The sequence below is a fragment of the Ascaphus truei genome, chromosome 1 (assembly GCF_040206685.1).
Source record: "Ascaphus truei isolate aAscTru1 chromosome 1, aAscTru1.hap1, whole genome shotgun sequence".
NCBI lineage: Eukaryota > Metazoa > Chordata > Amphibia > Anura > Ascaphidae > Ascaphus > Ascaphus truei.
Genome location: NC_134483.1, coordinates 8,369,058 through 8,396,068, shown reverse-complemented (window position 1 = coordinate 8,396,068; position 27,011 = coordinate 8,369,058). Strand labels below are relative to the sequence as shown.

The following is a 27,011-nucleotide window of genomic DNA, read 5'->3' as shown; positions in this document are numbered from 1 at the left end:
TCAATGTATAGACTTTATTAAAATAAAAGTATTCAGGGCAGCGCAGTTCTCTTAAGAGCTCGTTATACCACTTCCATGGCTTCGGGCAAGGGAGAGTCCAGTGAATAACAGCAGCACTCTGTAATGCGACGCCTCTCGGCCATCTGCTACATGAACGGTTGCCAATCTTGGCAGAGCTGCCGTGCCTTTTTCACAATTAGGCACATGTCAGTGTAAAGCCGGTTAAATCCGGCTCACGGCAATCACAGATTATGTTCATATTGCATCATCAATGTGAGTTCAGGGCAGAAAACAGGACAGCGGAATAGTCGTTTACATAAAGCGAGGTCCCATAGCACAATAACTTCTCACACATGCAATTATACTACTGTCATCGGGAGCTCAGCAACGGAGGAGACAATGCTGCAGGGACCAGGGCGAGTTATAAGGCGAGGCACATGTAGGATTCTATGATTATTATTATTAGATGAGTATTGATCAAAAAAAAATATTATTTCTTTTTCTTAATCAGCGGGAGACGGCACTATGGTTTTTAATGGTAAAACACTGATTTTTATGGGCTAGACTGCACAGAAGTCCATGAAATGTGGATGCTAAAAATACAGGCAGAAAATCACAGAGCCGACATGGTTGCTGCATTTTCCAATACACACTGGTCAATATTATGAATTCCAAGCAGAGGAACTCTGCAGTACCGGGGCGGAGGGACTAGAACAGAACCAGAACTATACATTCCTTTTTATGTAACATTTGGGCAGCGGAGAAATCTCTAGGATCAGGCCCATTCCCGCCTAGGAGATCCCTGGATCACCAATTGTTCTGCACATTGAGGCTTCAGGCACCACTCCTTTTGTCATGAAGAATATCAGCAAATCTCTGAATTCCTCCGTCTCACATTTAATGCAAGACATTTGCTGATATTCCTTATGATAAAAGTTGTAAACCCGGGTACTATATGATCGGGATATACAGGACATTCCCTGCATCCAGATCAGGACCTCTTAATGTAAAGTTTAGGTTACGATGGTGCCACCTGCATTTGTGATGCTCACCAGTTGCCCACGCTCTCCTGGCACGTCCCGGAGGACTATACGTCTGCTGGCAACGACATTGGTTGGCAATCCATCACCGCAAAGACACGCATCATTCTCATTACAACATTCAAGGCCACGGTATCATCCTGCTCACTCCTTTGTCCTCCTGGGATAGATGTTCTCCCGTCTCCGGGGAACCTTCTGGGTAACATGGATTGCAGAGCAGATAAGCCGCCTGCTCCTCACACGTCTCAATGCTTTCTCACGGGATAGATGTTCTCTCGTCTCCGGGGAACCTTCTGGGTAACATGGATTGCAGAGCAGATAAGCCGCCTGCTCCTCACACGTCTCAATGCTCTCTCCTGGGATAGATGTTCTCCCGTCTCCGGGTTCCGGGGAACCTTCTGGGTAACATGGATTGCAGAGCAGATAAGCCGCCTGCTCCTCACACGTCTCAATGCTTTCTCATGGGATAGATGTTCTCCCGTCTCCGGGTTCCGGGGAACCTTCTGGGTAACATGGATTGCAGAGCGGATAAGCCGCCTGCTCCTCACACGTCTCAATGCTTTCTCACGGGATAGATGTTCTCCCGTCTCCGGGGAACCTTCTGGGTAACATGGATTGCAGAGCAGATAAGCCGCCTGCTCCTCACACGTCTCAATGCTTTCTCATGGGATAGATGTTCTCCCGTCTCCGGGTTCCGGGGAACCTTCTGGGTAACATGGATTGCAGAGCAGATAAGCCGCCTGCTCCTCACACGTCTCAATGCTTTCTCATGGGATAGATGTTCTCCCGTCTCCGGGTTACCTTCTGGGTAACATGGATTGCAGAGCGGATAAGCCGCCTGCTCCTCACACGTCTCAATGCTTTCTCACGGGATAGATGTTCTCCCGTCTCCGGGGAACCTTCTGGGTAACATGGATTGCAGAGCAGATAAGCCGCCTGCTCCTCACACGTCTCAATGCTTTCTCATGGGATAGATGTTCTCCCGTCTCCGGGTTCCGGGGAACCTTCTGGGTAACATGGATTGCAGAGCAGATAAGCCGCCTGCTCCTCACACGTCTCAATGCTTTCTCATGGGATAGATGTTCTCCCGTCTCCGGGGGAACCTTCTGGGTAACATGGATTGCAGAGCAGATAAGCTGCCTGCTCCTCACACGTCTCAATGCTTTCTCATGGGATAGATGTTCTCCCGTCTCCGGGTTCCGGGGAACCTTCTGGGTAACATGGATTGCAGAGCGGATAAGCCGCCTGCTCCTCACACGTCTCAATGCTTTCTCACGGGATAGATGTTCTCCCGTCTCCGGGGAACCTTCTGGGTAACATGGATTGCAGAGCAGATAAGCCGCCTGCTCCTCACACGTCTCAATGCTTTCTCATGGGATAGATGTTCTCCCGTCTCCGGGGGAACCTTCTGGGTAACATGGATTGCAGAGCAGATAAGCCGCCTGCTCCTCACACGTCTCAATGCTTTCTCATGGGATAGATGTTCTCCCGTCTCCGGGTTCCGGGGAACCTTCTGGGTAACATGGATTGCAGAGCAGATAAGCTGCCTGCTCCTCACACGTCTCAATGCTTTCTCATGGGATAGATGTTCTCCCGTCTCCGGGGTACCTTCTGGGTAACATGGATTGCAGAGCAGATAAGCCGCCTGCTCCTCACACGTCTCAATGCTTTCACCTGGGATAGATGTTCTCCCGTCTCCGGGTTCCGGGGAACCTTCTGGGTAACATGGATTGCAGAGCAGATAAGCTGCCTGCTCCTCACACATCTCAATGCTTTCTCATGGGATAGATGTTCTCCCGTCTCCGGGTTCCGGGGAACCTTCTGGGTAACATGGATTGCAGAGCGGATAAGCCGCCTGCTCCTCACACGTCTCAATGCTTTCTCATGGGATAGATGTTCTCCCGTCTCCGGGGTACCTTCTGGGTAACATGGATTGCAGAGCAGATAAGCCGCCTGCTCCTCACACGTCTCAATGCTTTCTCATGGGATAGATGTTCTCCGTCTCCCGTCTCCGGGGAACCTTCTGGGTAACATGGATTGCAGAGCAGATAAGCCGCCTGCTCCTCACACGTCTCAATGCTCTCTCATGTCAGTATCATACAAACCCGAATGCTGCAGCAGTGCTTTTCTTTGGCAGGAAACAGGTTCATTTTAACCATTTGAGTGTCAGTAGGTCCAGCAATGTATGGCATCGCTGCATGACTCAGTTCAGTACAAAGCAGAACTCACCCCCAGCTCTTAACGAGTTAATAATAACCGCTTGTACAAACGATGAATACATATAATGAGCAAGAAGGCTGACAGGTACTGACCTCAGCTGAGGATTAGTGTAACAAGATGGTCAGGACAGCATGTCAATAACACCACAAGGGTTTGCATAATATACCCCCTTCCCCATGGTCTTATATTTCCCATACGCACATAAACAGCAGATCCATAGGTGAGGCTTGGTGTTGTGACTGGGAAAAGGGCTCAACTGAAATCATTACAGGTCGGCTGTAAGTATATCATTACGCAGACAAGCCGTCCCATTCACTGCCTGTTAAAGGTAAACGCAGGCTCACTATAACAGCTCGAAGGACAAAAGGAATGGGCAGTCCTACCATGCAATGGGCATGCTATGTCCTAACCATGGAACAGGCAATGGGCATGCTTTGTCCAACCATGGAACAGGCAATAGGCATGCTATGTCCTACCATGGAACGGGCAATGGTATGTCCTACCATGGAACGGGCAATGGGCAGTCCTACCATGGAACGGGCATGTCAGTCCTACCATGGAACGGGCAATGGGCATGCCATGTCCTACCATAGAACGGGCAATGGGCATGCCATGTCCTACCATGGAACGGGCATGTCAGTCCTAACCATGGAATGGGCATGTCAGTCCTAACCATGGAATGGGCATGCCAGTCCTAACCATGGAATGGGCAATGGGCATGCCAGTTCTAACCATGGAACGGGCATGCCATTCCTAACCATGGACTGATCAATGAACCCAGTGTTTTGGCCTCAGCCGCTTCCAAGCAGCGTGGAATTGCTGCTATAAACTGTATCACTGCCTGCACAATAATCCACCTTCCTCAACCACAGACAGGGTTAATATAACGCTACAATACAGAAAACCGGGCATCAGACAAGTATGGCAGTGGGTTTCCAGCAGGTCAGTCCCATACAGGGGATAATTAATGCTTCTGAGCAGTGAGCCATATAACAGTATAATGGTCTAACCTGTAGCATGAGAAATATCCAGTAGTGAACAATACACTTAGGGAAATGGCTTCTTACTGAGCTACAGTACCAATGCTGGTGTACCAGTGGCAGAAGTGCTGGTACTGTACAGAGTACCACTACCTTTAAATGACAGTACTACAGTGCCAAGAAGTATCTTCTGTAATACTAGACTTGCTGCACAGGTCTGATAGGAAGACTCCTCTGGATGATCTTTTAGAGAACAGTGCAAGCTTCCCCACCATCCCCTCTTGCATTAAATAGGCTCAGGATGCCTGCAGCTGGCTGATTACACACAGGTAACCTATCTCCTCTATGCCCCGTGTCACGGAGAGACGGCTTCGCAGGAATAATTAGATGAACTGCCGGGTGCCGGAGTGTCTTGCGGTGTTTGGCTCGGCAGAGAACGGAGGCGCTTCAGGTGCTGAGTTCAGAGCAGCGCGTTGTTCTTGGCGTCCGATCCTCTGGTCGCTCCCCGGAGGTGGACGTGGAATGTCCCACTGTTACCTGGGCTGCCGGAGGATAAGATTCTTGAACCAGTTACTGACGGCGCAGTCCACGCGCAGAACCAGCGCTATCCCGAGGAGGAGGAAGGCGCTGCTCACCATGAAACCAAGAGCCTCAAACAGAAACCTGGTGGAGGAAAGGGGAAGAGAGGGTGGGAGGTGGGGAGAGGAAGACATGGGGGGGCGGCAGAGAGAGAGCGCGGGGCGGAAGAGACAGAGAGAGAGAGCGGGGCGGAAGAGAGAGAGAGAGAGAGCGGGGCGGAAGAGAGAGAGAGAGAGCGGGCGGAAGAGAGAGAGAGCGGGGCGGAAGAGAGAGAGAGAGAGCGGGGCGGAAGAGAGAGAGAGCGGGGCGGAAGAGAGAGAGAGAGAGAGAGAGCGGGGCGGAAGAGAGAGAGAGAGAGCGGGGCAGAAGAGAGAGAGAGCGGGGCGGAAGAGAGAGAGAGAGCGGGGCGGAAGAGAGAGAGAGAGAGAGAGAGAGAGAGAGAGAGCGGGGCGGGAGAGAGAGAGAGCGGGGCGGAAGAGAGAGAGAGAGAGAGAGAGAGAGAGAGCGGGGCGGAAGAGAGAGAGAGAGAGAGAGCGGGGCGGAAGAGAGAGAGAGAGAGCGGGGCGGAAGAGAGAGAGAGAGAGCGGGGCGGAAGAGAGAGAGAGCGGGGCGGAAGAGAGAGAGAGAGAGAGAGAGAGAGCGGGGCGGCAGAGAGAGAGAGAGTGGGGCGGAAGAGAGAGAGAGTGGGGCGGAAGAGAGAGAGTGGGGCGGAAGAGAGCGTGGCGGAAGAGAGAGAGAGAGCGGGGCGGGAGAGAGAGAGAGCGGGGTGGAAGAGAGAGAGAGAGAGCGGGGCGGAAGAGAGAGAGAGCGGGGCGGAAGAGAGAGCGAGGCGGAAGAGAGAGAGAGAGGGGCGGAAGAGAGAGAGAGAGCGCGGGGCGAAATGGAGAGAGCGCGGGGCGGAAGAGAGAGCGCGGGGCGGAAGAGAGAGCGCGGGGCGGAAGAGAGAGCGCGGGGCGGAAGAGAGAGCGCGGGGCGGAAGAGAGAGCGCGGGGCGGAAGAGAGAGCGCGGGGCGGAAGAGAGAGCGCGGGGCGGAAGAGAGAGCGCGGGGCGGAAGAGAGAGCGCGGGGCGGAAGAGAGAGCACGGGGCGGAAGAGAGAGCGCGGGGTGGAAGAAAAAAAATAGAAGGGGAGATAATTAGATGGGGAATGAGACCACAAGGAAGTAGGGAAAAGAGAAAACACATGAGATTACAGTATATAGCTTATTTAACATGTATACACACACATATATATGCACGCGCACGCGCACATAAAAACATGTCAATAACACACAGAACATGCATCCCTCCATGTAAAGAGGAGCAGAGGGACCTCACTGGGAAATGAACTTACTTTGGTGCAAATACTTTCCAGACCATGAGATGCCGCCGGAGGATCATGGCGGCACAAACGCAGGACAGGAGCTGCCGGGACAGGGAGCGCGCGTTACAGCGGCAGTGAGCGGCGCTACCGGCACCTGATACTGGCAGTTAGCGAGTTAATGCAAAAACAGCGTCATTTGTTAAATATTATAGAACAATATTGTGAAATGTGCTCTCCTATACTATCCAAACCATTAATTCGTGCGAACACGCGCCTCCCCGCCCGTTACTGGCAGTGTACTGTGTGGCCGATACGTGTCAGAGCTGTAATAAGTGCTATAGTGACTATAGCACCTCTATACATGGCCACACTCATACAGAAAACGTGATATGCTGCAAATACACTTCTGGTGGCTGTTATCTGATCACATATCATCCTGCGTATATTATATATAAGAACACATTGATAACCATCCGTCCCCTGCTCACCGTGCCCGCGATGGGGGTGTATCCCCCTCCTATGGCCGGGTAGCACCGACTTCTCCTGCGTGGGACCCGGTTATAGGGACAGCCCCGCTACACTGGCTTTCCAACATCTCCATTATGTTATAGCGCATAAAACAATCTACTAAGTAGCGTCTCTTCGGGACGGGAAGTGCGCACGGTCTTAGCGTCTGTTCTCGCAGCGGCAAAGGTTCCCACGACAGGCCTTAACCACGGAAATTAAACCTCATTATTTCGGGGGGTTTCTGCAGGTGTAATGCTTTGGGCAGTCGGGATAAGCTTTCCTGCAATGGTTGCTGGGTAACATAAAGCGGCACGGTGCATGGCTTTGGGCAGTCGGGATAAGCTTTCCTGTAATGGTTGCTGGGTAACATAAAGCGGCACGGTGCATGGCTTTGGGCAGTCGGGATAAGCTTTCCTGCAATGGTTGCTGGGTAACATAAAGCGGCACGGTGCATGGCTTTGGGCAGTCGGGATAAGCTTTCCTGTAATGGTTGCTGGGTAACAGAGCGGCACGGTGCATGGCTTTGGGCAGTCGGGATAAGCTTTCCTGCAATGGTTGCTGGGTAACATAAAGCGGCACGGTGCATGGCTTTGGGCAGTCGGGATAAGCTTTCCTGCAATGGTTGCTGGGTAACATAAAGCGGCACGGTGCATGGCTTTGGGCAGTCGGGATAAGCTTTCCTGCAATGGTTGCTGGGTAACATAAAGCGGCACGGTGCATGGCTTTGGGCAGTCGGGATAAGCTTTCCTGCAATGGTTGCTGGGTAACATAAAGCGGCACGGTGCATGGCTTTGGGCAGTCGGGATAAGCTTTCCTGCAATGGTTGCTGGGTAACAGAGCGGCACGGTGCATGGCTCTGGTCACAGCCCTTCCAGGCTTTGTGGCCACTGGTTCACAAGCTCCAAACTCCATTTTATGACCAGGTGATTCAATGGGAGCCGACATAAGACGCCTGGAAGCAGCAGCGGTTAATAACAAGGACCGCCCACCGGTACCTTATATCAGGGGGGTTCAACTCCAGTCCTCAAGCCCCCTACCCGCCCCCCCCCCCCCCATGTAGTCAGTTTTTCTGGTTCAGGATATCCCAGTCAAAGGCTGAGCCTCTGATTGAGCCACCTGTGCTGAAGCAGGGACTAAGAGCCAACTGTGTTGAAGCTGTGACTGATTGAGCCACCTGTGCTGAAGCAGGGATATCCTGAAAACCTGACCTGTTGGGGGGGCTTGAGGACTGAAGTTGAGCCCCCATGATATAAGGTACTGGTGGCTGGTCCTTCTTATAAGCTGCTGCTGCTGCTTCCAGACCTCTTATGTCGGTGTGTACTTGGCACAAGTCCGAAGAGGCGGATGGTAGCCTGGCGTCCACAGCTGGAGGGATGGTTATGCGTTCAGAAGAATTCAGCCGCCACAGTACGCACGCGCCAAAAACAGCGAGGGCGTCCGACATAAAACCGCAGCGGGGAGAAGTGAAGCAGCTAGGGACACCACCGGATCCTGAACAGACAAGAAAGCGGCTTCACTTCCAAAACGCCCGCACTGGTTTGGAGCGTGCGCACTGTGGCGGCTGAATTCTTCTGAACGCATTCAGAATATATATATATATAATGTTATTAGAAATATTCAGTGGAGTATGATAACACAACACAGAGTGCCACAGACATCTACAGCTGTGGACCTCTAACAGCCCAGCTGAATGAACATATATATACAGTATATATGGTATGTAGTCAGTAGATCGTATAAACTGAGTGTGGTAACAGCAAAAGGTGCCTCAAAAAAGTCAGTGTTGAGCTTCAAACAGCACTTGTAGAAAAGGTCTATTCTCTTCACTACTAGGGTAAATATGAGCCTTAGATAAATGCGTGTATTAATTGGGAACCACTGATACTGCTGAATGTTAGAACACTAAACCAACACAGCTCCATAACGGAGGCTGATGACATCATTACGTGCCCTACGTACGTTTCCCTCCAGCTACGGAGCTTCGTCAGGGACATTTTTTCAGTGATTGGGAAGCGAGACTTATTTAAACGGGGCCGTCTCCATGGAGACGAAGTACACAGCCCCCAACATACCTGCACTCCCTGTATGAAGAGCTACATGGTGTGTGGGAGGGGGAGGGGGTGGGTGAGGGGGTGGGTAAGGGGGGGTCCGGTATACCTGCACTCCCTGTATGAAGAGCTACATGGTGTGTGGGAGGGGGAGGGGGTGGGTGAGGGGGGGTCCGGTATACCTGCACTCCCTGTATGAAGAGCTAGATGGTGTGTGGGAGGGGGAGGGGGTGGGTGAGGGGGGCTCCGGTATACCTGCACTCCCTGTATGAAGAGCTACATGGTGTGTGGGAGGGGGAGGGGGTGGGTGAGGGGGGGGGTAAGGGGGGGTCCGGTATACCTGCACTCCCTGTATGAAGAGCTAGATGGTGTGTGGGAGGGGGAGGGGGTGGGTGAGGGGGGCTCCGGTATACCTGCACTCCCTGTATGAAGAGCTAGATGGTGTGTGGGAGGGGGAGGGGGTGGGTGAGGGGGGCTCCGGTATACCTGCACTCCCTGTATGAAGAGCTAGATGGTGTGTGGGAGGGGGAGTGGGTGGGTGAGGGGGGGTCCGGTATACCTGCACTCCCTGTATGAAGAGCTAGATGGTGTGTGGGAGGGGGAGGGGGTGTGTGGGAAGGGGAGGGGGTGGGTGAGGGGGAGGGGGTGGGTGAGGGGGGGGTCCGGTATACCTGCACTCCCTGTATGAAGAGATACTTGGCCCCCAGCTGTAGCAGAGCGGCAGAGAACCTGTCCGGGTTTTCTCTCAGCCTCATTTCCATCATGGGCACATCGTCCTCCTCCGCCTCCCCCTCACGCGGTTCCCGCTTCAGCTTTTTCTTCCTGCTGGTGGAGGCTTCACAGATGAACGGCCAGAGCAGCAGCAGACAGGAGCCGGCTTCCTCCGGGAAGAACACGGATTTCATTAACCAACACAACATACACCCGTGTGATCAGCATTGCACCTTCAGGAGGAGCGCACGCTAAAAACCAAGTCACTTATTACACAAGTACGTTCCTCTCCTTAGGCTGCGCTTATAGTCCCAGCGACGCGACGTTGCGTCAAAACAAGTGTATTGAATCCGTTGCGTGCGCTTATAGTAGGCGCGACCGCGATGGCTTGGTCGCGATCGCTGGAAGTCAATGAATATTTGTCAGCGTGATGTCAGCAGGCACGTGAGCGGTTCAGCCAATGAGGTCGAATCTCTCACGGCCACGAACCCGGTCGCCATCTTGCCTCCTACACTAAAAGCAAACAACACTGCGACAATGGCGACGGATGACGTCACAGGACTATAAGCGCGGCCTTACACCTCTGCTCACATCTCTATGTTCCCTCCTGGAGACCAAGGTGGTCCAGCGGGAGATATCCTGTCGGCCAGGGGAAGCAGTTGCCGACTACCTCTAGCAGGCGCTGCTCCCATTGGCCAGTCTGTATTTCCCTCCACAATCCCTTTAATGATCTTAGCCTGCCCCCCCGCCCTGATTGGCTAATGCAGGCAGGCCCTAGACTCCTGATTGGTTCATGAGCCGCATTGGCGCCGATTGGTCGCTAGCCCCTCTACCGGATTGCCGTTATAACCCTATCCCAGCCTGCAACACAATGCAAACCGTGGTTACTACATGCTTTCCAATACTTTGCCGGAAAGGTGGAATCCATACGTCAGGCTATCCCCTCTGTATCCTCGTCCCATCCTACAGCTCTTCCTAACTCTTCTCCTGCATTCCATGACTCTTTATCCGCTGTCACAGAGGAGGATGTGTCACTGCTAATCTCCTCTTCTCCCTCTACCACTTGCCCTCTTGACCCTATTCCCGCCCATCTCCTAAAACCTCTTGCTCCTACTATAACCCCTACGCTCACACACATTTTTAACTCCTCCCTCTGCTCTGGAACCTTTTCATCCTCCTTCAAACATGCAACAGTCATACCATTACTCAAAAACAGCAAGCTTGACCCTACCTGTCTTTCTAACTATCGACCTGTCTCCCTCCTGCCTTTTGCCTTTAAACTCCTTGAACGTCTTGTATTCTCTCGCTTGCTCCATTTTCTCAACACCCATTCTCTCCTAGACCCTCTGCAATCTGGCTTCCGCACTGCTCACTCCACTGAAACAGCCCTCACTAAAATAACTAATGACCTCCATGCTGCCAAAGACAGAGGTCATTACACTCTGCTCATATTACTCGACCTCTCTGCAGCATTTGACACCGTGGACCACCCTCTTCTCCTTCACATTCTCCATACTCTTGGTATTCGTAACAAAGCTCTATCCTGGATCTCCTCTTACCTCTCCCAGCGTACTTTCAGTGTCTCTTCTGCTAACACCTCCTCCTCCACCTCTATCGATCTCTCTGTGGGGGTACCCCAGGGCTCTGTCCTGGGACCCCTTCTCTTTTCTCTGTACACACTCTCTCTAGGTGACCTAATCACATCTCTTGGGTTCAAATATCACCTTTATGCTGACGACACACAAATTTACTTTTCTACCCCTGACCTTACACCTGTGGTATAGACTACAGTTTCTAAATGTCTCTCTGCTATATCATCCTGGTTGGCCCTACGCCGACTTAAACTAAACATGGCAAAAACAGAGCTCCTCATACTTCCTCCCAAACCTGGCCCTATTCCCTCCTTCTACATTACTGTTGGAACTACGATCATTCACCCAGTAGCCCAAGCAAGCTGCCTAGGGGTCACACTCTACTCCTCTCACATTCAAAACGTTTCTAAAACCTGTCGCTTTCCCCACTGCAATATAACAAAGATACGCCCTTTCCTCTGTTGCTCTACTGTTAAAACTCTGACTCAGGCCCTCCTTCTCTCCCGTCTAGATTACTGTAACCTCCTGCTGTCCGGCCTTCCTGCCTCTCACCTGTCTCCCCTACAATCTATCCTAAACGCTGCTGCCATAATCACTCTACTCTTTCCTAAATCTGTCTCAGCGTCTCCCTTCCTGAAATCCCTCTCCTGGCTTCCTATCAAATCCCGCATCTCACACTCAATTCCCTGCTCACTTTTAAAGCTTTACACTCTTCTGCCCCTCCTTACATCTCAGCCCTAATTTCTCGCTATGCACCATCCCGACTCTTGCATTCGGCTCAAGGATGTCTTCTCTCTACCCCCTTTGTATCTAAAGCCCTCTCCCACCTTAAACCTTTCTCACTGACTGCCCCGCACCTCTGGAATGCCCTTCCCCTCAGTACCCGACTAGCACCCTCTCTATCCACCTTTAAGACCCACCTTAAAAGACACCTGCTTAAGGAAGCATATGAGTAGCTCTATGGCTGATAATTAACACCTCATACATTAACCTTGGCCTCTTGCAGACACATTTACCAGAATGCCCTCCTACTGTCTCTGCACGTTCCTCCTACCAACCAATTAGATTGTAAGCTCCTCGGAGCAGGGACTCCTCTTCCTAAATGTTACTTTTATGTCTGAGCACTTCTTCCCTTTGTGTTATTTATATCTTATTTATATGATTATATAAATAAAGACATTCATTCAAAGGGTTTCCGTTTGTATCTATTGGACGTCCGTCCCATAACCCCTCTCTGTACGGGGTGTGGGTTACCTGAGAAGAGGATGTGCGAGGAGAAGGTGTTTGCAGCCACCAGGATGGCCGGGATGACGTTGCTGCCGTGTCCCTCCTGGAATCCCACGAAGGCCGCGTTCCAGTGGATGGCCGGGAAGACGGGCTGGTGGCCCGTGGAGTAGAAGCACTGGGTGGCCGCGAGGGCCCAGGCGGTGACCGCGTACCACGGCACAGAGAACAGGTCTGGGACAGAACGGGGAGAGCATTGTGAGACACACGGCTGCAGGGCGTGTACCATCGCTGACCCGGGATGGAGAGGGGCCGCAGCGGCGGTATCTGTAGGGTCGTATACAATGTGTAGCTCGGCCGCGCAACAAACAGGGACGCATTCGCCTCCAGCACCTATACTATGTTGTTATACAGAGGGGGTTTTCCGCACCCCTGGCTGCCACCCCTGGGAGTCACAGTCATTTCAGTGGAAGGTGTCTGAAACCAGGTGACACCTGCATGACGCGCCACCTCCTGCTTTCTGTGTCCCGCCACGTGAGCCACGGGAATAACGGATTCCCACGGCCAGGAGAAGGCAGGTGAGGTGGAGATTGGGGTGCGGGAGGGGGGTGATAGATGGAGAGATTAGGGTGCGGGAGGGGGTGATACATGGAGAGATTAGGGTGCGGGAGGGGGTGATAGATGGAGAGATTGGGGTGCGGGAGGGGGGAGATAGATGAGATTGGGGTGCAGGAGGGGGAGATGGAGAGATTAGGGGGTAGGAGGGGGGAGATAGATGAGATTGGGGTGTAGGAGGGGGGAGATAGATGGAGAGATTGGGGTGCAGGAGGGGGGAGATAGATGGAGAGATTGGGGTGCAGGAGGGGGGAGATAGATGGAGAGATTGGGGTGCAGGAGGGGGGAGATAGATGGAGAGATTGGGGTGCAGGAGGGGGGAGATAGATGGAGAGATTGGGGTGCAGGAGGGGGAGATGGATAGATTGGGGTGCAGGAGGGGGAGATGGAGAGATTGGGGTGCAGGAGGGGGAGATAGATGAGAGATTGGGGTGCAGGAGGGGGAGATGGAGAGATTGGGGTGCAGGAGGGGGCGATGGAGAGATTGGGGGGCAGGAGGGGGCAACAGAAACAAAGAGAAAGTGCAAAATAAGAACCAACATGGAGATACCTGGTTAGTACCAAGGGGAACAAACATGTAAATCTTATTTGCAAGGCTGGTATAGGTAGGTATATATATATTTATCTCCTTTACAGACCCGCACACACAGGTTTGTGTATATAACTAAAGACTGCATTATTTAAGTGGAACTGCCCCTTTACTTTCCCAACCTGCGGGGCTCAGAGTAACTGGGGGGAGATTCAGCAAGAGGCAAAGGGGGGAGGTGGGGGAGACTGGAGAGTGACGAAAGGTCAGAGATGTGGAGAGAGAGTGTCCAAGGGACAGAGACGAGACGAGGAGAGAGAGTGACCAAGGGACAGAGACGACGTGGGGAGAGAGTGACCAAGGGATAGAGACGAGGAGAGAGAGTGACCGAGGGACAGAGACGTGGGGAGAGAGTGACCGAGGGACAGAGACTAGGGGAGAGAGAGTGACCAAGGGACAGAGACGTGGGGAGTGACCGAGGGACAGAGACGAGGAGAGAAAGTGACCGAGGGACAGAGACGAGGAGAGAAAGTGACCAAGGGACAGAGACGTGGGGAGAGAGTGACCGAGGGACAGAGACGGGGGGGAGAGAGTGACCGAGGGACAGAGACGAGGAGAGAGAGTGACCGAGGGACAGAGACGAGGGGAGAGAGTGACCAAGGGACAGAGACGAGGGGAGAGAGTGACCAAGGGACAGAGACGAGGGGAGAGAGTGACCAAGGGACAGAGACGAGGGGAGAGAGTGACCAAGGGACAGAGACGTGGGGAGAGAGTGACCGAGGGACAGCAACGAGGAGAGAGAGTGACCAAGGGACAGAGACAAAGGAGAGTGACCAAGGGACAGAGACGAGGAGAGAGTGACCAAGGGACAGAGACGAGGGGAGAGAGTGACCAAGGGACAGAGACGTGGGGAGAGAGTGACCGAGGGACAGCGACGTGGGGAGAGAGCGACCGAGGGATAGGGACGAGGAGAGAGGGTGACCAAGGGACAGAGACGAGGGGAGAGAGTGACCAAGGGACAGAGACGAGGGGAGAGAGTGACCAAGGGACATAGACGTGGGGAGAGAGTGACCAAGGGACAGAGACGAGGGGAGAGTGACCAAGGGACAGAGACGAGGGGAGAGAGTGACCAAGGGACAGAGACGAGAAGAGAGAGTGACCAAGCGACAGAGATGAGGAGAGAGAGTGACCAAGGGACAGAGACGAGGAGAGAGAGTGACCAAGGGACAGAGACGAGGAGAGAGAGTGACCAAGGGACAGAGACGTGGGGAGAGAGTGACCGAGGGACAGAGACGAGAAGAGACAGTGACCAAGGGACAGAGACAAGGAGAGAGAGTGACCGAGGGACAGAGACGAGAAGAGAGAGAGTGATTGAGGGACAGAGACGAGGGGAGAGAGTGACCGAGGGACAGAGACGAGGGGAGAGAGTGACCAAGGGACAGAGACGTGGGGAGAGAGTGACCAAGGGACAGAGATGTGGGGAGAGAGTGACCGAGGGACAGAGACGAGGAGAGAGAGTGACCAAGGGACAGAGACGTGGGGAGAGAGTGACCGAGGGACAGAGACGAGACGAGAGAGTGACCGAGGGATAGAGACGTGGAGCGAGAGTGACCAAGGGATAGAGACGTGGAGAGAGAGTGACCGAGGGACAGAAACGAGGAGAGAGAGAGTGACCAAGGGACAGAGATGAGGGGGGAGAGTGACCAAGGGACAGAGATGAGGGGGGAGAAGGTGACCAAGGGACAGCGACGAGGAGAGTGACCAAGGGACAGAGACGAGGAGAGTGACCAAGGGACAGAGACGGGGGGAGAGAGTGACCAAGGGACAGAGACGGGGGGAGAGAGTGACCAAGGGACAGAGACGGGGGGGAGAGAGTGACCAAGGGACAGAAACGAGGAGAGAGAGTGACCGAGGGACAGAGACGAGGAGAGTGACCGAGGGACAAAGACGAGAAGAGAGAGTGACCAAGGGACAGAGACGAGGAGAGAGAGTGACCAAGGGACAGAGACGAGGAGAGAGAGTGACCAAGGGACAGAGACGAGAAGAGAGTGACAAATTGTTAATTACAGATACCAGCCCTCACTCCGCTCACTCACCAGCCCCATCGGGTGCAGAGTAGAGGTTGGCCACGTGGCCGTGGATCTGCAGCACCACGAAGACTTCCAGCAGCAGAAGCAGGAAGGCCGGAGTCATCCTCTCGCTGTGCAGCAGGAGCAGGACCAAAGCAAGGAGCACGAGCGTGACCGTCACCGCCGCAGAGTACACGCTACCCAGCCCGTACGCCTCCACCGCCGCCCCCCTCCTTTCCTCCTTCCCCGCGCCCCCTTGTTGCAGGCGGCTCTTCAGCGTCCTCTGCATCTTCCTATAGATCTGCGGTATGACGTGAAGGAGCTCCGCCTGGGAGCTTGGCGCCCCGTGGTAAGTGGTGACCGTATTATCTGCGCCTGACTCCCGGCTCTTCTTCATGAAGACCGTCACTGGGTCCCAGAGCGCTAGAAGCAGGCCCAGCCCCGCCAGGGCGTAGATGGCTCTGGGACAGGCTACTAGGGCCAGCTGAGTGAGCTCCCATAACCTTGTGAGGTTGTCTTCAGTCCCCGAGCTGAGAGCCCAGTAGCAGGAGATGCCCAAGACCATGAGGGGGAAGCCCCAGCGTACGTAGAGCACGAGGAGGCCCGAGCTGTTAAGGTTCCCGTAGTGCTGCAGCCACCTCCTCACTAGGTACACAATGCTGCCCAGGCACACCACACAGCCCAGGTAGGAGAGGTTCTTGAGCTGTGGGTCCCTGATGCTGGACAGTGGTGCCAAGAACAGAGAGGGCTGGCAGTCCGGGGTCTCCTCCCGGCAGTTGTAGAACATCCCCGAGAGACGGACACAAACCGCCAAAGCTGCCAGCAACCCTATTAGCCGCGGCCCGTCCTTCCTGTAACCCGGGGAAAGGGAGGGTTTTAGAGACTCGCCCCCCAGCGGGGTGAATGTGGGGAGGGTCAGTCTGCTGTCCCAGTGCAGCTTGGCCACGGTCAGTGTCAGCAGAGAGGTAAGCAGAAAGGAAGCCGCCCGCCCCTCTGCTACCACGAAGCTGTCTGAGAACAGGCTGCCGCATCGGAAGAAGAGCACGAGGCCGGGGCCCGAGAGGAGGAGAGCGGTCGGGCGAGACTGCGACCTGCTCAACGCGTGCGTCCGCTTCCTGAAGTAGCAGAGGAAACTCAGCTGTGAGGCTGCGCTGATCCAAGCGCACAGGTGCACAGGATCCAATTCAACCACCGAGGTCCACATTCCCAAACCCAGCGAGGCTGCTACGCCCAGAGCCCAGGCCAGCGGGTAAACCAGCAGGTGCTTGTAGGAAAAATCCAGGGCCAGGCCAGCGTCAGCCACCAGGTAACAGAGCAGGCAGGAGGTGGCGAGGAGGACACAGGCGGTGATCATGCGCAGAGGGTGGAAGCGAGCCCAGGACTCCATGCACACGGCCCTAGCCTGCAGGAGGTAGAGCTGCAGCCGGTGGATGAGCTGCTTCAGATCAGCGTCAAACGTCGGCCCGTTACCAGGGCTGTGCCGCCCGGACATTAGGCGGTCGTAGTCTGCTGCCGTCGAGGAGAAAAGATCCCGGAGGTGTCTCAGCTTCTCGGGGGGAATATCCCCCGCGGCCAGAGAGTAGGAATGCAAGAAACGGTCTACCTGCGACAGGGGGAACACGAGATGTAACATCCTGGAACATGGACAACAAGGCAGTGCGGTCACCTCAACTCACAGCAGTATATCTACTAGGTCATTGGTTCTCACTGAGGTGGGGATCTCTGGGCCAGACCCGTATAAGCTTAGCCTATGTGTACTAGGAAAGAGGAAACTAATTGTGTCACAGGTTCTGTAGATATAGAGATACACACACACACACACACACCTTATTCTCCTCGATATAAAAGAACTCCTCCGTACCTGCCGTGCGTTGATCTGATACGCCGATGCCAGTGTGAGGGTGGAAGAGGCGCCAGCCCCCTCTCCTGCCCACGAGAACAGATCGGCTATGACTGCTCCCAGGTTACTATACGGGATGGGGACTCCCAGCAGGAGGGCGAGGGTGGGGACCAGGTCCACCTGGGGAACGGCTTCTGGGTCCTAAATACAACACACAGTGCGAGACTGAAAACCCTCATCCCCCAAACCAGCTCATCTAATACTTCCATCTCACTATAACCTGATAGATACATCTTTCAAATAAATGATAACAAAAACGAGGGCAGGAAAGAGGCTCGTGTTAATGTCCATGTATTAATGTCCATGTATTAATGTATTAATGCCCATGTAGTAAAACAGTTTGTAAACTAATGCTCTATAAAATCGGATTCCACTCACCGTGCAGAATCTCTCATTACTGCTGCAGGTCCCGCTGAGTAATACTTCTGTGTAATACTACAGTAATGTCTCACAATAGAAATACACAGCTGAAAAATTGCATCCGATTTATGCCCCACAACAACGTGTGTTAACACCATCTCTAAAACTTCCCCACATACCAAAGCGTACCTGCTAAATAAGCAATGTTAGAGTTGTTGGTTTCTATTGTGCTGTACAGGACACGGCTGCATGATAAATACTATTTAACGACACACATACCCAGCCTTGAAATCTAATCTCCCCCCCACAAATTTACAGCTTGCACGGGAAAGACATTTGGTCCGATATCATTTTGTGTCATCTCTTATTACTAACAACATCTCCAATCACCAACACGTTGTGTGAGACGTGACAATCCTGCCCACTACATCCCTAAACACTAACGCAATCTCGCGTGTGTGCACGTTATTAACCCTTCCCATGCCCTTATGTTTCCTTAACCTCACAGGAATCTGCCCTTGCCGGGGCGCTTCCGACACTCAGGAAATGTGGGACGGGATTTCGGTTTGTAGAGGAAGACCCAGGAGTGGGTAACATGACTGTAACAGAAGTGGTGGCCGCACATTGGGGGCGTGACTGCCACCGCCGTGACTTTAATCCCGGAAGACTGGTGTCACCGTGGCTGCCGCCAGGGAACCGGTTAATGCAGTAAGAGACAGAAACGCCCCGTTGTAAGGCAGAACAGAAATAAGACTTACTAATATTTCTTGTATAGTGCGGACAATATAAGCAGTGGCGTACGTGGCATTTCCCGGGCACAGCGGGCCCCCCAAACTCTCCCAGGAGAACTTACACTGGGATGCCACCTGGATCCCACCACTACAAAGTCCGTGTTCTTCTCACAGGTACTTCAGCCCTTAACCCTGTTTGCTGGTCCATCTGGCAGCGAATGAGTTAAATCAGGGGGTTTTCAACCCCAGTTCTCAAGACCCCCCCCCCCAACAGGTCAGGTTTTCAGGATATCGCTGCTTCAGCGCAGGTGGCTCAATCAGTGGCTCAGGCTTGAGGACTGGAGTTGAAAACCCCTGGGTTAAATAAAACAAATGTGTTTTGGGTTTGGCCCCCGTGAAACGCGTCAGGCTGCCGAGAACATCCCTCGGGTTCCAGTCTCCGCTATACCCCCCCGTATGACAGTCCTCCTGCCCGACTACGGTACCTCCTCCAGCTGGTCACCAAAGAGCGGCGCTTTGCTGTACACAAAGAGCGCGGCCGTCACTTCCTTCTCGCTATCCCCTCCGTGGTCTCCGGTGTCCGTCATGCCGTGGTCCCCCGCCACCACCATCAGTGTCTTCTCATCCAAGTGCTCCACCAGAGAGCTGCGCAAGACAGGGCGAGAGAGCCACATGTGAAGCAATTCCTGACGCAACTTTGTGTCGCACGTACCAAACCGCACGGAAGCCCTTTAGGAACACAGACTTGACCCACTGCTGAACCTGTCTCTCCTCCTGCATCTCACTATGCCCTCCCTATTGCTTTTTCTGTTTAATGTCTCCTTTGTAAAAGTTTCTGTTCTCTCCATCTTCCCCACTGCACCATTATTTATTCCCTCCCTCCCTCCCATATACACACCTGTTCTCACCCACGCCTCCCTGCCACCTCTTCCCCTGCTAATGGGTGTTAACCCATCTAATTTAATACTGACCAACCTTAAAACGCGCCTCACCAATAAAGCATCCCAATATCCTGCACTCATGGTTACTGTCCCACACTCAGTCACTCGTACCCCCCATTTTGGCCAAGCACTGCCATCTACATCACTTATTCCCTCACCTACTGTCTCTGTAAGTCTTCCAACATACCTCTTAGATTGTAAGCTCTCCGGGGCAGGGATTTCCTTTCCTATTGTCTGATTTTGCTGCACTTATTGTATTATTATAATTCCCTGTACTGTATTCTTTGTGAAGCGCCGAGTACACTTTTGGCGCTATATAAATACACACACACACACATATTAGTACTTTTCAGAGGACGGGGGCAAGCAGAGCAAAGTGCTCTCCTGGGAGCGCTAACCTGGACAGGCAGGGATGAGGGGGGAGAGCAACATTGGGGGAGAGCCGGTTACATTGGGTGAGAGCCGGTTACATTGGGGGAGAGACGGTTATATTGGGGGAGAGCCGGTTACATTGGGGGAGAGCCGGTTACATTGGGGGAGAGCCGGTTACATTGGGGGAGAGCCGGTTACATTGGGGGAAAGCCGGGTACATTGGGGGAGAGCCGGGTACATTGGGGGAGAGCCGGTTACATTGGGGGAGAGCCGGTTACATTGGGGGAGAGCCGGTTACATTGGGGGAGAGCCGGTTACATTGGGGGAGAGCCGGGTACATTGGGGGAGAGCCGGGTACATTGGGGGAGAGCCGGTTACATTGGGGGAGAGCTGGTTACATTGGGGGAAAGCCGGTTACATTGGGGGAGAGCCAGTTACATTGGGGGAGAGCCGGTTACATTGGGGGAGAGCCGGTTACATTGGGGGAGAGCCGGTTACATAGGGGGAGAGCCGGTTACATTGGGGGAGAGCCGGTTACATTGGGGGAGAGCCGGTTACATTGGGGGAGAGACGGTTACATTGGGGGAGAGCCGGTTACTTCCCGCCTGTCTGCCTTTAAGCTGCCAGGTCTCTCGTTGTCCTTAAAACACTCATTTCAATGGCCAAGAAAAATGTAATGATCAACTTATCGTTATTTTGCATTATCCCGATATTACAGGATATCGCGATACTGTGACGCAAGGTGACCGGTCCCCACCTGATCATGTGGTTCATCTGTGTGAGCTTCTTGGCGGTCTCTGGGTGGTCCGGTCCGTGCTTGTGTCCGCAGTGATCCACTCCGAGGAAGTGTGCGACCAGGACGTCCCAGTCCCCACCGTCCACTGGGGAGTAAAGAACAGGGTCCCGGTGACACGCGAGTGACCAAAGCGAGTCTCTGCAACCTATACCGAGGCACGGTACAACAGCACAGACTACAGCGAATGAGCAGAATCCAAGTGATGTGATACGAGTGAACGGTGTAAGAAAGTCTACAACATATACTGTGGCACTGTACAAGAACAGACTGATGGGACTCATTGTTATTAATATTAAGACAGTAATTATGTGTGTATCTGCATGTCTTCCATATGTCCCCAAACCGGCTTTATTCACCCCAGTGTCACGTCATACAGAGGTTAAGCCGCAGACGAGGATTCTGGGTAGTAACATACAAATGAGTACCTGGTGGGCGTATGATGTAGTTGGAAAATGCACGCACACTGATAGTGGCTGTAAACGTGGGCACTTAGCTGCCGGTGCACTGTTATCAGTGGGAGTCCACAGGTCCCAGGATTGCACCAGTAGATCAGGAAATTCCAGGCACACGGTGCTAAGCTAGAAAATGTATTCGCCAAAAGAGCCAACATTTCGGCCCTCACCCTGACACAGGCAGTGCAACCCTGCCCTCACCCCGACACAGGCAGTGCAACCCTGCCCTCACCCTGACACAGGCAGTGCAACCCTGCCCTCACCCCGACACAGGCAGTGTAACCCTGCCCTCACCCTGACACAGGCAGTGCAACCCTGCCCTCACCCTGACACAGGCAATGCAACCCTGCCCTCACCCCGACACAGGCAGTGCAAACCTGCCCTCACCCTGACACAGGCAGTGCAACCCTGCCCTCACCCCGACACAGGCAGTGCAACCCTGCCCTCACCCTGACACAGGCAGTGCAACCCTGCCCTCACCCTGACACAGGCAGTGCAACCCTGCCCTCACCCTGACACAGGCAGTGCAACCCTGCCCTCACCCTGACAAAGGCAGTGAAACCCTGCCCTCACCCTGACCCAGGCAGTGCCACCATGCCCTCACCCTGACACAGGCAGTGCAACCCTGCAGTCACCCTGACACAGGCAGTGCAACCCTGCCCTCACCCTGACACAGGCGGTGCAACCCTGCCCTCACCCTGACAAAGGCAGTGCAACCCTGCCCTCACCCTGACAAAGGCAGTGCAACCCTGGCCTCACCCTGACACAGGCAGTGCAACCCTGCCCTCACCCCGACACAGGCAGTGCAACCCTGCCCTCACCCTGACACAGGCAATGCAACCCTGCCCTCACCCCGACACAGGCAGTGCAAACCTGCCCTCACCCTGACACAGGCAGTGCAACCCTGCCCTCACCCCGACACAGGCAGTGCAACCCTGCCCTCACCCTGACACAGGCAGTGCAACCCTGCCCTCACCCTGACACAGGCAGTGCAACCCTGCCCTCACCCTGACAAAGGCAGTGCAACCCTGCCCTCACCCTGACCCAGGCAGTGCCACCATGCCCTCACCCTGACACAGGCAGTGCAACCCTGCCCTCACCCCGACAAAGGCAGTGCAACCCTGCCCTCACCCAGACACAGGCAGTGCAACCCTGCAGTCACCCTGACACAGGCAGTGCAACCCTGCCCTCACCATGACACAGGCAGTGCCACCCTGCCCTCACCCTGACACAGGCAGTGCAACCCTGCCCTCACCCTGACACAGGCAGTGCCACCCTGCCCTCACCCTGACACAGGCAGTGCCACCCTGCCCTCACCCTGACACAGGCAGTGCCACCCTGCAGTCACCCTGACACAGGCAGTGCAACCCTGCCCTCACCCTGACACAGGCAGTGCAACCCTGCCCTCACCCTGACACAGGCAGTGCAACCCTGCCCTCACCCTGACACAGGCAGTGCAACCCTGCCCTCACCCTGACACAGGCAGTGCAACCCTGCCCTCACCCTGACACAGGCAGTGCAACCCTGCCCTCACCCTGACACAGGCAGTGCAACCCTGCCCTCACCCTGACACAGGCAGTGCAACCCTGCCCTCACCCTGACACAGGCAGTGCAACCCTGCCCTCACCCTGACACAGGCAGTGCAACCCTGCCCTCACCCTGACACAGGCAGTGCAACCCTGCCCTCACCCTGACACAGGCAGTGCAACCCTGCCCTCACCCTGACTAATCAGTGCAACCCTGCCCTCGCCCTGACACAGGCAGTGCAACCCTGCCCTCACCCTGACACAGGCAGTGCAACCCTGCCCTCACCCTGACACAGGCAGTGCAACCCTGCCCTCACCCAGACACAGGCAGTGCAACCCTGCCCTCACCCTGACACAGGCAGTGCAACCCTGCCCTCACCCTGACACAGGCAGTGCAACCCTGCCCTCACCCTGACTAATCAGTGCAACCCTGCCCTCACCCTGACACAGGCAGTGCAACCCTGCCCTCACCCTGACACAGGCAGTGCAACCCTGCCCTCACCCTGACACAGGCAGTGCAATCCTGCCCTCACCCTGACACATGCAGTGCAACCCTGCCCTCACCCTGACACAGGCAGTGCAACCCTGCCCTCACCCGGACAAAGGCAGTGCAACCCTGCCCTCACCCTGACACAGGCGGTGCAACCCTGCCCTCACCCTGACAAAGGCAGTGCAACCCTGCCCTCACCCTGACACAGGCAGTGCAACCCTGCCCTCACCCTGACACAGGCGGTGCAACCCTGCCCTCACCCCGACAAAGGCAGTGCAACCCTGCCCTCACCCTGACAAAGGCAGTGCAACCCTGGCCTCACCCTGACACAGGCAGTGCAACCCTGCCCTCACCCTCACACAGGCAGTGCAACCCTGCCCTCACCCTGACAAAGGCAGTGCAACCCTGCCCTCACCCTGACAAAGGCAGTGCAACCCTGCCCTCACCCTGACACAGGCAGTGCAACCCTGCCCTCACCCAGACACAGGCAGTGCAACCCTGCCCTCACCCAGACACAGGCAGTGCAACCCTGCCCTCACCCTGACACAGGCAGTGCAACCCTGCCCTCACCCTGACACAGGCAGTGCAACCCTGCCCTCACCCTGACTAATCAGTGCAACCCTGCCCTCACCCTGACACAAGCAGTGCAACCCTGCCCTCACCCTGACACAGGCAGTGCAACCCTGCCCTCACCCTGACACAGGCAGTGCAATCCTGCCCTCACCCTGACACATGCAGTGCAACCCTGCCCTCACCCTGACACAGGCAGTGCAACCCTGCCCTCACCCTGACACAGGCAGTGCAACCCTGCCCTCACCCTGACACAGGCAGTGCAACCCTGCCCTCACCCTGACACAGGCAGTGCAACCCTGCCCTCACCCTGACACAGGCAATGCAACCCTGCCCTCACCCTGACACAGGCAGTGCAACCCTGCCCTCACCCTGACAAAGGCAGTGCAACTCTGCCCTCACCCTGACACAGGCAGTGCAACCCTGCCCTCACCCTGACACAGGCAGTGCAACCATGCCCTCACCCAGACACAGGCAGTGCAACCCTGCCCTCACCCTGACACAGGCAGTGCAACCCTGCCCTCACCCTGACTAATCAGTGCAACCCTGCCCTCACCCTGACTAATCAGTGCAACCCTGCCCTCACCCTGACTAATCAGTGCAACCCTGCCCTCACCCTGACACAGGCAGTGCAACCCTGCCCTCACCCTGACACAGGCAGTGCAACCCTGCCCTCACCCTGACACAGGCAGTGCAATCCTGCCCTCACCCTGACACATGCAGTGCAACCCTGCCCTCACCCTGACACAGGCAGTGCAACCCTGCCCTCACCCTGACACAGGCAGTGCAACCCTGCCTTCACCCTGACATAGGCAGTGCAACCCTGCCCTCACCCTGACACAGGCGGTGCAACCCTGCCCTCACCCTGACAAAGGCGGTGCAACCCTGCCCTCACCCTGACACAGGCAGTGCAACCCTGCCCTCACCCTGACACAGGCGGTGCAACCCTGCCCTCACCCCGACAAAGGCAGTGCAACCCTGCCCTCACCCTGACAAAGGCAGTGCAACCCTGGCCTCACCCTGACACAGGCAGTGCAACCCTGCCCTCACCCTCACACAGGCAGTGCAACCCTGCCCTCACCCTGACAAAGGCAGTGCAACCCTGCCCTCACCCTGACACAGGCAGTGCAACCCTGCCCTCGCCCTGACAAAGGCAGTGCAACCCTGCCCTCACCCTGACACAGGCAGTGCAACCCTGCCCTCACCCAGACACAGGCAGTGCAACCCTGCCCTCACCCAGACACAGGCAGTGCAACCCTGCCCTCACCCTGACACAGGCAGTGCAACCCTGCCCTCACCCTGACACAGGCAGTGCAACCCTGCCCTCACCCTGACTAATCAGTGCAACCCTGCCCTCACCCTGACACAGGCAGTGCAACCCTGCCCTCACCCTGACACAGGCAGTGCAACCCTGCCCTCACCCTGACACAGGCAGTGCAATCCTGCCCTCACCCTGACACATGCAGTGCAACCCTGCCCTCACCCTGACACAGGCAGTGCAACCCTGCCCTCACCCTGACACAGGCAGTGCAACCCTGCCCTCACCCTGACACAGGCAGTGCAACCCTGCCCTCACCCTGACACAGGCAGTGCAACCCTGCCCTCACCCTGACAAAGGCAGTGCAACCCTGCCCTCACCCTGATACAGGCAGTGCAACCCTGCCCTCACCCTGACACAGGCAATGCAACCCTGCCCTCACCCTGACACAGGCAGTGCAACCCTGCCCTCACCCTGACAAAGGCAGTGCAACTCTGCCCTCACCCTGACACAGGCAGTGCAACCCTGCCCTCACCCTGACACAGGCAGTGCAACCATGCCCTCACCCAGACACAGGCAGTGCAACCCTGCCCTCACCCTGACACAGGCAGTGCAACCCTGCCCTCACCCTGACTAATCAGTGCAACCCTGCCCTCACCCTGACACAGGCAGTGCAACCCTGCCCTCACCCTGACACAGGCAGTGCAACCCTGCCCTCACCCTGACACATGCAGTGCAACCCTGACCACACCCTGACACAGGCAGTGCAACCCTGCCCTCACCCTGACACAGGCGGTGCAACCCTGCCCTCACCCTGACAAAGGCAGTGCAACCCTGCCCTCACCCTGACACAGGCAGTGCCACCCTGCAGTCACCCTGACACAGGCAGTGCAACCCTGCCCTCACCCTGACACAGGCAGTGCAACCCTGCCCTCACCCTGACACAGGCAGTGCAACCCTGCCCTCACCCTGACACAGGCAGTGCAACCCTGCCCTCACCCTGACACAGGCAGTGCAACCCTGCCCTCACCCTGACACAGGCAGTGCAACCCTGCCCTCACCCTGACACAGGCAGTGCAACCCTGCCCTCACCCTGACACAGGCAGTGCAACCCTGCCCTCACCCTGACACAGGCAGTGCAATCCTGCCCTCACCCTGACACAGGCAGTGCAACTCTGCCCTCACCCTGACACAGGCAGTGCAACCCTGCCCTCACCCTGACACAGGCAGTGCAACCCTGCCCTCACCCTGACAAAGGCAGTGCAACCCTGCCCTCACCCAGACACAGGCAGTGCAACCCTGCCCTCACCCTGACACAGGCAGTGCAACCCTGCCCTCACCCTGACACAGGCAGTGCAACCCTGCCCTCACCCTGACTAATCAGTGCAACCCTGCCCTCACCCTGACACAGGCAGTGCAACCCTGCCCTCACCCTGACACAGGCAGTGCAACCCTGCCCTCACCCTGACACAGGCAGTGCAATCCTGCCCTCACCCTGACACATGCAGTGCAACCCTGCCCTCACCCTGACACATGCAGTGCAACCCTGCCCTCACCCTGACACAGGCAGTGCAACCCTGCCCTCACCCTGACAAAGGCAGTGCAACCCTGCCCTCACCCTGACACAGGCGGTGCAACCCTGCCCTCACCCTGACAAAGGCGGTGCAACCCTGCCCTCACCCTGACACAGGCAGTGCAACCCTGCCCTCACCCTGACACAGGCGGTGCAACCCTGCCCTCACCCCGACAAAGGCAGTGCAACCCTGCCCTCACCCTGACAAAGGCAGTGCAACCCTGGCCTCACCCTGACACAGGCAGTGCAACCCTGCCCTCACCCTCACACAGGCAGTGCAACCCTGCCCTCACCCTGACAAAGGCAGTGCAACCCTGCCCTCACCCTGACACAGGCAGTGCAACCCTGCCCTCGCCCTGACAAAGGCAGTGCAACCCTGCCCTCACCCTGACACAGGCAGTGCAACCCTGCCCTCACCCAGACACAGGCAGTGCAACCCTGCCCTCACCCTGACACAGGCAGTGCAACCCTGCCCTCACCCTGACACAGGCAGTGCAACCCTGCCCTCACCCTGACACAGGCAGTGCAACCCTGCCCTCACCCTGACTAATCAGTGCAACCCTGCCCTCACCCTGACACAGGCAGTGCAACCCTGCCCTCACCCTGACACAGGCAGTGCAACCCTGCCC

At 55.6% G+C, this 27,011-nt stretch overlaps 1 protein-coding gene across 2 annotated transcripts in view; it reads right to left on the bottom strand.

Moving 5' to 3' along the window:
- The window catches only part of PIGO (phosphatidylinositol glycan anchor biosynthesis class O), a 61,050-nt gene continuing 34,039 nt past the window's right edge, over positions 1-27,011 (bottom strand). The window contains exons 4-11 of one of the 2 annotated variants that reach the window (XM_075580686.1): positions 20,475-20,598; positions 18,890-19,049; positions 17,275-17,454; positions 15,441-17,016; positions 12,234-12,437; positions 9,348-9,553; positions 6,152-6,222; positions 1-4,903 (exon numbers count right to left, since the gene is read on the bottom strand). In XM_075580686.1, the coding sequence (XP_075436801.1) occupies positions 4,774-4,903; positions 6,152-6,222; positions 9,348-9,553; positions 12,234-12,437; positions 15,441-17,016; positions 17,275-17,454; positions 18,890-19,049; positions 20,475-20,598 (2,651 nt within the window). In that variant the 3' untranslated portion in view covers positions 1-4,773. Of the gene's footprint in view, positions 4,904-6,151; positions 6,223-9,347; positions 9,558-12,233; positions 12,438-15,440; positions 17,017-17,274; positions 17,455-18,889; positions 19,050-20,474; positions 20,599-27,011 lie in introns of those variants that run through there. The other variant, XM_075580718.1, reaches the window with a different exon arrangement.